The 11,879-nt window shown below is 42.3% G+C and overlaps 1 protein-coding gene across 1 annotated transcript; it reads right to left on the minus strand.

The window, feature by feature from the left end:
- Positions 1-3,125: 3,125 nt before the first annotated feature.
- Positions 3,126-11,518, minus strand: NUDT15 (nudix hydrolase 15). The gene is made up of 3 exons (XM_006060836.4): positions 11,335-11,518; positions 7,748-7,944; positions 3,126-5,521 (listed from the first exon to the last, which is right to left on the minus strand). The coding sequence occupies exons 1-3, from the start codon at positions 11,490-11,492 to the stop codon at positions 5,361-5,363; spliced, it is 516 nt and encodes a 171-aa protein (XP_006060898.2). The 5' UTR covers positions 11,493-11,518; the 3' UTR covers positions 3,126-5,360.
- Positions 11,519-11,879: the final 361 nt, after the last annotated feature.

Genomic DNA, 11,879 nt, shown 5'->3' on the forward strand with positions numbered 1-11,879 from the left:
TTCCCTTGAAGTAAACCCTCATGTCTAGTTTGGTGATTTAAATGGAAAACCTCACAAGCTCCTAATGAATTTGTCTACTAAAAATTTTAAAAAGTAGATAACGGAAGAAACTTGTAGTTTATGTTAAGTTTCTGAAACTATAAAACACCTGTTTATATAAGTACTAGCTAGCATAAAGACATACCTCAATGAATTCCCAATCAACATACTTGGGATTAAGTTATTGAGTTTCATCCACAAGGCTTGCCTGGGTTCTTCTTATCAAGCCTCCCATATCTGCCATTCAAGGAGGAGGCTTCCCTGGTGGCTCAGACAGTAAAGAATCTGCCTGCAATGTGGGAGATCCAGGTTTGATCCCTGGGTTGGGAAGATCCCCTGAAAAAGGGCATGGCAACCCACTCTAGTATTCCTGCCTGGAGAAATCACGGACAGAGGAGCCTGGTGGGCTGCAGTCTGTGCAGTGGCAAAGAGTCAGACACATCTGAGCAACTAACCCTTTCACTTCACTTTCAGGGACAGAAAGGGGTTAAGTCAGTTGAAGGGAGTAAAACGAATGAGCAGGCAAGAGAAGGATGTGAATAATCAAATAGGAGTAAGAAGAACTGAAATTCATTAGTTCAAGGAACATAGACTAATTTTACTTGAGCTCACTCTAAAACAAGTTTGTCAGAACAGAAAATGAGATTTGTAAATGGTAAACTCTACAATGTGCACCTACAATTTAGAAAAAGCAAGCAATTAAAACAACTTTAAAAATGATCCTCATTCATTGGAGAAAGATTCTTTTGTAGCATGTATTACAACAGTACTTGAGTCTTCTGACAGGGCAAAATTCAAATATAACCAGCTCTAGGAGAAGCAAGGGATTTTATAGAAATGGGTTCATGATGAAAAAAGATGAGTTTATGGTCTAATTCAGCAGTTCTCCAACTTTGGTTTTGAATCTTATTACACTCTTAAAAATTACTGAGAACCTAAAGATTCAAAAGAAATCTTTTTTTAACTGATAAACAAACTTAATAAGGTGCATATGTGCGTGCTCAGGCATGTCCAACTCTTTATGACCCCATGGACTGCAGCCTGCCAGGCTCTGTCCATGGGGTTTCCCAGGCAAGAATACTGCAGTGGGTTGTCATTAAACAAAAAATATTAGAACTGATAAATGAATTTAGCAAGGTAGCAGGATACAAGATGAATTACATAAATCTATTATATTTCTTTAAAAACAGTATCAGAAAGTGAAAAATAATCCCTTTTAAAATCACATTAAAAAAAAAACAAAACACACACTTAGGAAAAAACCTGAGCTAGGAGGAGAAAGACTTATATGCTGACAACTATAAAACATTGATAAAGGAAACTGAAGATGATTTTTAAAAAAATGTAAAGCTATCCCATGCTCCCAGACTGGAAGAATATTATTAATGTGGCCATATTATCCAAAGCAAATTACATATTTAATGCAATCTCTATCACAGTACCCAAACATTTTTCACAGAACCAGAAAAAAATGATCCTAAAATGTATATGGAGCCACAGAAAACCCGGAATTGCCAAAGCAATTCTAAGGGAAAAGAGCAAAGTTGGAGGTATAACCCTCCCAGACTTCTGACAACACTAGGGTATCAAAACAGCTGATACTAGTAATGAAAACAGACATCCGGATCAATGGAACAGGAGAGCCCAGAAGAGAGAGCCCAGAGCCCAGAAAACAGAAGAGAGAGCCCACACCAGTTAATCTTTGACAAAAGAGAGAAAAAATGGAGAGAAGACAGTCTCTTCAGCAAGTGGTGTTGGAAAAGTTTGAAAGTTGCATCAAAATCAGTGAAGTTAGAACACTCCCTTTTATTTTTTTTCTCCCTTTTACTATACACAAAAATAAACTCAAAATGGCTTCAAGACTTCAATAAGACATGACATTATAAAACTTCTAGAAAAGAACACAGGCAAAACTCGGACATAAAATTGTACCAATGTTTTCTTAGGTCAGTTTCCCAAGGCCAAAGAAATAAAAGCAAAAATAAACAAATGGGACTTAGTCAAACTTGTAAGCTTTTGCACAGCAAGGGAAACCATAAACAAAACAAAATGACAACCTACAGAATGGGAGAGAATATCTGCAAATTATGCAACCGACATGCAGCTCAACATCCAAAAAAAACCCCATAATCATAAAAGTGAGAAGACCTAAACATCATTTCTCCAAAGACATACAGGTGGCCAAAAGCCATAAGAAAAGATGCTCAATATCACAAATCAAAACTATGATGAGGTACTACTTCATACCAGTCAGAACGGTCATCATTGAAAAGTCGACAAATAAATGCTGAGGAGGGTGGGGAAGACAACGGAACCCTACAACACTGTTGGTGGGAATGTACACTGCGACCACTAAAGGGGACAGGAAGGAGGTTCCCTAAAAAACTAAGATGCCATACGATCCAGAAATCCCCCTTCTGGGCAGATACTCGGAAAAGATGAAAACAAATTTGAAAAAATTCACACACCCAATGTTCACAGCAGCACTATTTACAATAGCTGAGACGTGAAAACGACCTAAGCATCCATCAACAAATAATGGATAAAGAATGGCACATATACACAATGGAGTATTACTCAGCCACAAAAACAATGAAATAATGCCATCTGCAGCAACATGGGTGGACCTAGACACACTCAGGCAGTCAGAGAAAGACAAATATCATGATATCACTAATACATGGACTCTAAAAAAATGATACAAAGGAACTTATTTACAAAACAGACTCACAGATGCAGGGAAAAGGCATGATTACCAGAAGGGAAAGGAGATGGGGAGGGACAAATTAGGAGTTTGGGATTAACAAATACACACTATATGTGTATAAAACAGATAACAATAAGGATATACTGTATAATACATGGAACTATATTTACCTTACAACAATCTGCAATGGAGAACAATCTGAAAGTGTGTGTGCATTAATACATATCTAAATCACTTTGGTACATACCTGAAACTAACACAACGTTGTAAACAACTATACTTCATCAAAAAAAAAAAAAAAAAAAACAAAACACTGAGGCCCAAAGAGTTTTTGTAGGATGTTATCTAGTAATAGTATCATACTAGGAACTAAAACTGATAAATTTTAAGAATTCTTTTATTTATTTACAAATAACAAAAACCCATAACACAAAACTTGTATGTTAACATAATTTTTATAAAAAATATAGATGTTTTTCTTTAAAAAAAAAAAAAGTGAGAGGCATGGCATTGTTTTACATTTTTTGTCAATTTCTTCCATATCTAGCTTACTAGGAGAGAGCTAGATTTTCTTATCTGCTTTGCAGTCAGTCACTCTACTAGAGTGACCTATAACACGCAGTTTCTGGAAAACTCCTCTGTACACTCAGCAAAGAATGAGGATGTGACAAAAGCGACTCTGACCTTGAGGACTTCTCCGGACCATACTGAGAACCGCTGCCCTAGTCTAATCACATTTCACATACAAGGAAGTTGAATCTCGAGAGAGATCAACTGAGATCCAAAATGGTAAGGCCTGTTAACGATGGGATACAGATCCTGGATGGTTTAACTTGCTTCCCTAGGTTTACATTCCCAATCAGAAATACACCCAATGACCTGTCCTGTCTGCTCTAGTGGTAGGAACTGTCAAAATATATTGACAACAACAACAAAACAGGAAAGGAAAACCAACAAATGCGATAAATTCTGTGTTAGCACTTGAATTAGGATCTCTACTAGAACTGAAACACTAAGACAAATTCTACTGCACTCTCCTCCACACACACTGGAAGTGACACATCAATACCAGAGAAATACAGAAAGCGGAATTACCATTTATAACATCACCAGTTACCACATTTTCTGAATCTGAAACACAGTTCATGACACAATCTCTCACAAGTACTGAATGAAAAGGTGTTGGGTATATTAAGAGACTACAAATAAACCGTCCATCACGTGGGACTTTTCAGGTAAAATGGAGTTGTTCTGAAATGTAGATATTTTTTATTCTTTAACAGGGCCTTATTTTGCCTTTTATGTATTGGGTTGGCCCAAAAGTTCTTTTGATTTTTAAGCAAAAATAAAAACCACATTTTTCACTTTCACCAAGAACTGAACTGAACAATGTATTCACCATTTTGTTCCACTACCTTCTGCCACTTTTCAGGCAACTTCATAATTCCATCTTCCCAAAACTTTTTATCTTTTTGAGCAAAGAACTGTTCCAGGTGCCTTTTGCAGTCTTCCAGGGAACTGAAATTTTTTCCATTGAGAGAATTTTGTAAAGACCGAAATAAATGGTAATCTGAAGGTGCAATGTCTGGGGAATATGGTGGAGGAATCAGAACCTCCCAGCCAAGCTGTAACAATTTTTGTCTGGTCATCAAAGAAACATGTGGTCTTGCATTATCCTGATGAAAGATTATGCATTTTCTGTCGGCTGATTCTGGACGCTTTTCATTGAGTGCTGCTTTCAGGTGGTCCAACTGGGAGCAGTACTTCTTGGAATTGATTGATTGGTTTTCTGGAAGGAGCTCATAATAAAGGACTCCCATCCAATCCCACCATATACACAACATCACCCTCTTTGGATGAAGACCGGCCTTTGGCATGGCTGGCGGTGGTTCATTTCGCTTGTCCCATGATCTCTTCCGTTCCACATTATTGAACAGTATCCATTTCTCATTGCCTGTCACAATTTGTTTTAAAAACGGAACACTTTCATTACGTTTCAGTAGAGAATCACAAGTGGAAATACGATCAAGAAGGTTTTTCTGGCTTAACTTAAGTGGAACCCAAACATCAAAGCGATTAACATAACCAAGCTGGTGCAAATGGTTTTCAACGCTCGATTTGGATATTTTGAGTATGTCGGCTATCTCTCGTGTGGTATAATGTTGATTGCTCTCAATTAATGTCTCAATTTGATTGCTATCCACTTCAACTGGTCTACCTGACCGTGGCGCATCATACAGAGAGAAATCTCCAGCACGAAACTTTGCAAACCACTTTTGACATGTTCGCTCAGTCACAGCACCTTCTCCATACTCTGCACAAATCTTTTTTTTGGTATCTGTTGCATTTTTACCTTTCTTGAAATAATCAAGCATAATATGCCGAAATTGTTGCTTTTTTTCTTCCATCTTCAATATTAAAATGGCTACCCCCAAATTCACCAATTTTGATGCGTTTCTTTTAAAAAATGCACATTGCTGTGACAGGTGTCACAATACAATCTCACAAAATTGTTTTAAATGAAGTTAGAGACAACTAAGCAAGACTACAGTCATCATACAAAAAAAACCCTAACTGAACTTTTTGGCCAACCCATTAAAAAAAAAAAACCAACTCAGTGAATCTCCTTGTTCACCTCTAGGTGACTTCCTTTATATCCTAGCAGATGATCCAAATCTTCTTTAAAAGGATCATAGCCTTGTTCTTTTAAACAACGTAGTCCCCAGAAAAGCTGGTCCAGGGGAGGAAATTCTTCCCAAGGAACCCACTCCCAACCTAGAAAAGAAAGACATTAAAGCAATTTCTTCAGTTGAAAGGAAACAAAGCATATTCATTTTGGCTAGTTAACCTGTACTAAGAAAAATTAATTTAAAAAGTGATTTTCTACTAATAAAATGAAGCGCAAGAGTGATGCTACGCATTATCTTGGCTATACAAACATAATTTTCAGTGGCTCAGCAGTAAAGAATCTGCCTGTGATGCAGGGTATGTGGCAGGAGCTGTGGGTCAGGAAGATTCCCTGGAGGGCATGGCAACCCACTCCAGTATTCTTGCCTGGATAATCTCATGGACAGAGGAGCCTTGTGGGCTACAGTCCATGGGGTCGCAGAGAGACATGACTGAGCATGCACAGATGCTCACTATAGGTGAATGTTTAAATATTATATTAACAACAAAAATACAATGATTATTAAGAATTCTATGTTCTAAATTAGTTTATGATTACATGTATATATCTACGTGTAATTGCTGTTTCTTTCATTAAGCATTTCTCTGCCTATAAAATACAGATACGTAGTTTCACTCTGGGAAGGAAGGAGACAAAGAATCCGTGAACCTGGAACGAGTTCTGGAAGGGCTGATCAGTACCTGTGACCACACAGTATGGGGGGTAGGGGCGAGGAGAGGTGGGGGACGAAGAGGGGAGGCACACACTAACCACGTGTCGCAAGATGCTCAGTTAACTGAGCCTCCTAGAGAAGGAAGCATCTGGATAACCCCTCTAATTATAATCTGACGGCTGGAGGAAAGATGCAGTGACTAGAAGACTGAAGCAGGCTGTTCAGATCCAGGGCCTGATGAACACGGGGCAGAGTGCATGCCTGTATTATAAATAAAACAAAGAGCCCCGAGCCACTGTACCTTGGCCAGTTATCAGCTCCCCTAGTGAATCTGGTACAATCCTGCCTTCCCATTCTTAAGGTGTGAATAATTTTTCTTGTACCCTAGTCCAGCTGAAGGCCTTTGGATCCTTCTTGTGTTTTTCTTCATGTGATATCATGAAATAAGAAATATGTATTTGGTCTTCATCCCTGTTTCCTGGCAGAATTCCTAAAACCTTTGTATTAATAATTTCCTGAGTGACAGGGATCACTCACTTATGTTTTCCATAATAAGCCCCTTTCAACCAAGGCTGAGTTAATGTTAATGAGATGGCTGGTGGCTCCCACACAGTTTCGGGAAGTGGGTGCTGACTAGAAAGACAGAGGCATCATCACAGGGTTGACCCCCACACTCCACCTTAGGGGTGGGGAGAGGGGCTGGAGGTTTGAGTTAATCAATGGGCAATGGTTTACTCAATCACAATAATAATAATCCCATAACGTAATGATCCTTCATAAAAACTCCACACAACTGGGTTCAGAAAGCTTCAGAGTTGAACATGTGAAGCTGCTGGGAGGGTGGTGCATCCATGCCCCCGCCCCCATACCTTGCCGTGTTGTTGTTTAAACCCTGTCTGACTCTTTTGCGACCCTATGGGCTGTAGCCCATCAGGCTTCTCTGTCCATGGGATTATCCAGGTAAGAATATTGGAGTGGGTTGCCATTTCCCACTCCAGGGGATCTTCCTGACCCACAGATCGAACCCCCATCTCCTGCACTGGCAGGTGGATTCTTTACCTATGAGCCAGCAGGGAAGCCCCAGGGACAAAGTGTAGTACACAGTAAATAAAAGGATATCAATTACTGTCATTAAAGCTTTCAGAGCACTCAATTCAACCAGAAGGCAACAGATTAGGTGTTTTGCAAGTTAATCATTTTCTATAAAAGAAAGTTACTATCTCTCTTGCACAGGTGAGAAAACTGAGGAAGGCACATTAAATGTTTTGCTTAAAAAAGTCAGTTTGAAACAAAATTAAACACTAGCAATAAAACTAACACTGAGTACTTACTGTGTTCATTAGGACCGGCCCACTGTAGGTAATAACTCATTTCATTCTTACAACAACCCATCTGAGGTAGCTACTATTATAACAAATGAGAAAAGAGGCCCAGAGACCTAAAGAACTTGGCTGGAGGTCACAAATCTCTGAGCGGAAGAACCAAGCAGTCTGGCTCTAGACCCATTCTCTTTCCTGTTCTATCCTTATGTCTTCAGAACTTAAGTAGAGTTAAGCTCTAATTCAAGTATAATTACATTCTAACTCTCTTCATATGGTGACATAATCTTCCTTCAGACATGCTCTCGTAGAAAACGAACTATTGTATATAATTCTCTTACTTTCATTCTTTTCAGGCTCTACATTCTTTGGTTCTGAATCATGAGTCAGGTCCACCTCTCCTTTCATTAAAATAGTGACATAATGGTAATTCTCTTTCTCAATGAAAGAATTCACAACCGAGGCAAAGCGAACATTTTTCAGGTGAAGAGCTGCTTCTTCCCAGGTTTCCCTTTGAGCACATTCTTCCCAGGTTTCACTGGAAAACAGAAACACACCACCATATTCGATTCTATTTATTCATTTTTTTTTTTTTTTAGCCATGAAATTTCTGGCTAGAAATTTCCAGTGTAACCCCAAAGAGCTGTAATTGATCCATGCTTTAAAACAATAAATCAACAACCCTTAGATACTGTTTAGCCTGTATCTAGTTATCTGAAGACCAAAAGGACTTCATATTGAACAACAAAAAATGAACATTTAGCCAATCCAGCACTAGTTCACTTGCCCGGAAGCAGCATGCAACCAGGAGGTGGTCTGATGTATCAGTTAAGAGCACAGGCCTTATAGTTAACTAGACCTAGGTTTGAGTTCAAAGTCCATTCCTTTCCACCTTGGATTAGTAAAAAGATAATGCTACTTTCTTACAGGCTTGTTGTAAGTGTATCAAGAAGTAAGTAAAGTCTTTTCCAGTAGGTTCAGAATTTCAGTTTATGCCTCAAAATTGAGAACAAAAGGCATTCACAAAATATTAAAATACACTTCTGTGATTAGTTCACCTTCAATATGATCCATAATAACTAGATATTGACAAGAACTGATACTCTAAAAGTTACCAAAACCTGCATATAAATTAAAACATTTCACTGTACAGTTTTCATACATGAAACAAGATTAAAAATATATAGTATCCCCCTTTAGAAATGGTTCCAAATGGAATTTTATAGTCAGATAAAGTACGTATCAAGTGAAAACAAGTATGAAAAGAAATCTGTGTGGTTCAGTGACTTTTAGATTAAATTTCCTTATATTTATGAAGCACTTTAGTATGTGAGATATCCAGCAAATAAAATACTGTTTCTCTATTTTTTCTACCTTGACTATTTCTCTAATTATCTAATCTACCCTCGCTCTACCCATTAGACAGATCTTTGTGGAAGGAGGAAAGTTGTGAGTTTTCAGGCTGTAGGAATGTTCCCTTTCTTCCTGATGGGGGGCCAACTCTGCCCCCAAACCAACCAAGAGGCTCTCCAAGAGAAATAAATGGTCACGAAGACGAGGTGACCACTGACTCTCAAGGAGGCACCGGTGCGTCACCCCCACTTAAAGGGTTGAGCTGTGGAAGCATACAGGGCTGCCCGGTGCCTCAGAGCAGAGGACCAGCAGGGAACGAGCTGGGGAAGTCTGAAGTGCGCCCCGAGGTGTGAGGGATGCACGGGAACACAGCAGCTCATCCCCACTTTAGGCATTTGGACGGTAGGGGACTGGCGAAAGCAGCCCACGATGGCTGAGCAGAGAAAATAAGCGGCGGTGAGAGCATCATGTTTTCTTCGGGCTAAGTAGATGCTGTGAGACTACTGGGAACCGGGCAGAAAGAAGATGTAGCGCGGTGTGCTAGCTAGCACCAGGAGCTGGCGGCCAGCATCACAAGTAGTTTTTGGTCACCTGTGTCAGGGAACTGTGCAGTGCAGAAATCCTTGTAGGATTGGAGGACTTCCACCAAACACACCCTCAGAAAGAGCGCACACGTTAATACTGCACCCAGAGGGCACATGGAGCGCAGCAGCGCCACCCAGGGAACGCTCCGCGCCCTCCCCTCCGACCTCGGCACTCTCGGGAGAAAGAAATCAGAAACACTGAGAAGAGGCGGCGGCAGAAAGAGAGCAAAACATGGGCCCGCACCTCCTCTCCCCACCACAAAGGAAACACAAACGCCTGTAAGAGGACCAGAATACCAAAATACTACTTTTATTTTTCTTAATTTTTGCGATGTTGTGTTGGTTTCTGCCACACAACAATGCCATCAGCCATAATTGTACATCCCCCCTCCCTCCATCCCGTTGATGGTGGGACAGGCTGAGACCTGGGACCCTTATGTCTCCTCTCCTCTATCCGGCAAAACAAAAAGAAATAATGAGGGACCCAAAATAAGTAGACCAGCGCACATCTGCCATGCACAGCTGGCACAAATTATAAACAAGATTCAAAAACCCAACTGCCACTTGTGAGCCGCCAGGAGCAAAAGCAGGGTACCTCACATGATTTCTGCACCCAGCACCATCAAGGGGTGTGCTTGTCTGTGCAATTTGATTTTTAATCTAGTAGTTTTATTATTTATTAAGTGATAGCTTGCTGCTGCTGCTAAGTCGCTTCAGTTGTGTCCTACTCTGTGCGACCCTATGGACTGTAGCCCGCTAGGCTCCCTCTGTCCATGGGATTCTCCAGGCAAGAATGCTGGAGTGGGTTGCCATTTCCTCCTTAATGAGATCTTCCCGACCTGCTTCTGTTAAATCTCCTGCATTGGCAGGCAGATTCTTTACCACTGCGGCACCTGGGAAGCCCCTTGAACGTTTCTGATGCTGTTTATCTGCTGCAGAGGTCATCCTTATTCTCACCATGAGATAGGATGGGACCCTTTCCGGGGATGCTCGCACCTGGACAGAGTTAGAGACTAAAAATAACGCATGCACAGTTGGGGCAATTAAAGACAAACTACAAAAAAAGCCACAAACCTACAGCCATTTGTGAGTTGCTCAGAGCGAAGCAGGGTTACCAGGCATGATTTCCGCATACAGAACCACCAAGGGAGCAGGCAGACCACTTAAGCTGCACCTTCTGCGCAACCCGCAGATCCATACCTACGCCCCACTCCATTTAAGAAACCAGCTCACCACCACCTCCCGCTCCAGGAGAGCGAGCGAGGGCACCTGTTTCTTGTTCTCGTTCCCTCCCTCCGGCTACAGCACGAGCCCCGACAAACCTCTGCCTAAATTCCTCCTCTGGCATCTTACCAATTTCTATCGATTAAAGAGTCCAAGAGCCTGGGTGAACCCACCTTCTAGGTCAATCTCAGCCTTTCTTCATTCACCCTTGTGTAGAACTAAGCTTTCTCTGTCGGTCTGACACCTCAATTCACAGAAAGTCAAAGCAGAGAGGGAGACCTTAGGGAGTACTTCGGGCGATTTCCCCGTTTTAACGAGGGAGGTACAGAGGCCCAGGGTTTCCGTCAACCATTCGCTTGGTTGGAGCGCTACGAAGACTTACGGGAGCAGGAAAAGAACATACCGCCTGCGTTTAAATAGCCAGCAAACCGTGCAAACGTTTGAAGGGACAACTACACTACTCGAGGCCTGTAAATACGCACTTCCGGCCTTTCAAGCGCAAGCAGCAGGAAAAAGACAACTCACAGCGCCCAGCCGCGTCAGGGGTCGAGAGGAGCTGACCCCTCGAGGGCAGCTCGCACGCGGACGTGGCGACTCCTGCTCCTGCCTCGCCCAGAACAGCACCCCCTGCCGGCCTCAAGCGAGAAAGACAAACGCGCGAGAAAGGACGCAGCGTCAGCGCGCACTCACGCACGGATGCGCGCAGGCGGCGACGTCGTCCTCTGCGCGCCCGTTTTGTTTTCCCAGTCAGCCAGGCGGCTGCTTACCCGAACTCCAAGTGGCCCCCGGGAAGCTGGAAACTGCCGGCTCCGAACGACCCTTTCCTCTTCCCCAGGAGGACACAGCGAGGATGCCTGCCGCTGGTCACCACGACGCCCACTCCGACCCCCGGGCGCCGCCCCCGCGGCTCCACGCTGGCCGTCATCGCGCGAGAGGACCAGGCCGGCCGCGACGGGAAGTGACGTTCGGCTCGCCCCGCCCCCGCAGCCGCTGCCAATCTGCCTGAGCAGGTGAGGGCCTGCAAACCTGGCCTCGGTGGTTTGCGTGTCTACGTCTCTGCTTCACTTGGTGATGTTTGTTGCCTCCCAGGGAACTGCGCGGCTGGAGTTTTTCGTTTAAACGAGTGCTGTTTACTGTGGATGTTTCAACGTTCATTATCTATTCAGATTCCTCCGCGCGCTTACCAGCCACCTACTTTTTTATAAACCTCTGTGTCTTTGCACGTCCTTTTTTTATTTTTATTTTTTTAAATGAGGTTCACTACAGTTAACTCATGCTATGTTCAATCGCTCAGTCGTGTTCGACTCTGCGA

Source organism: Bubalus bubalis, chromosome 13 (assembly GCF_019923935.1).
Source record: "Bubalus bubalis isolate 160015118507 breed Murrah chromosome 13, NDDB_SH_1, whole genome shotgun sequence".
Lineage (NCBI taxonomy): Eukaryota > Metazoa > Chordata > Mammalia > Artiodactyla > Bovidae > Bubalus > Bubalus bubalis.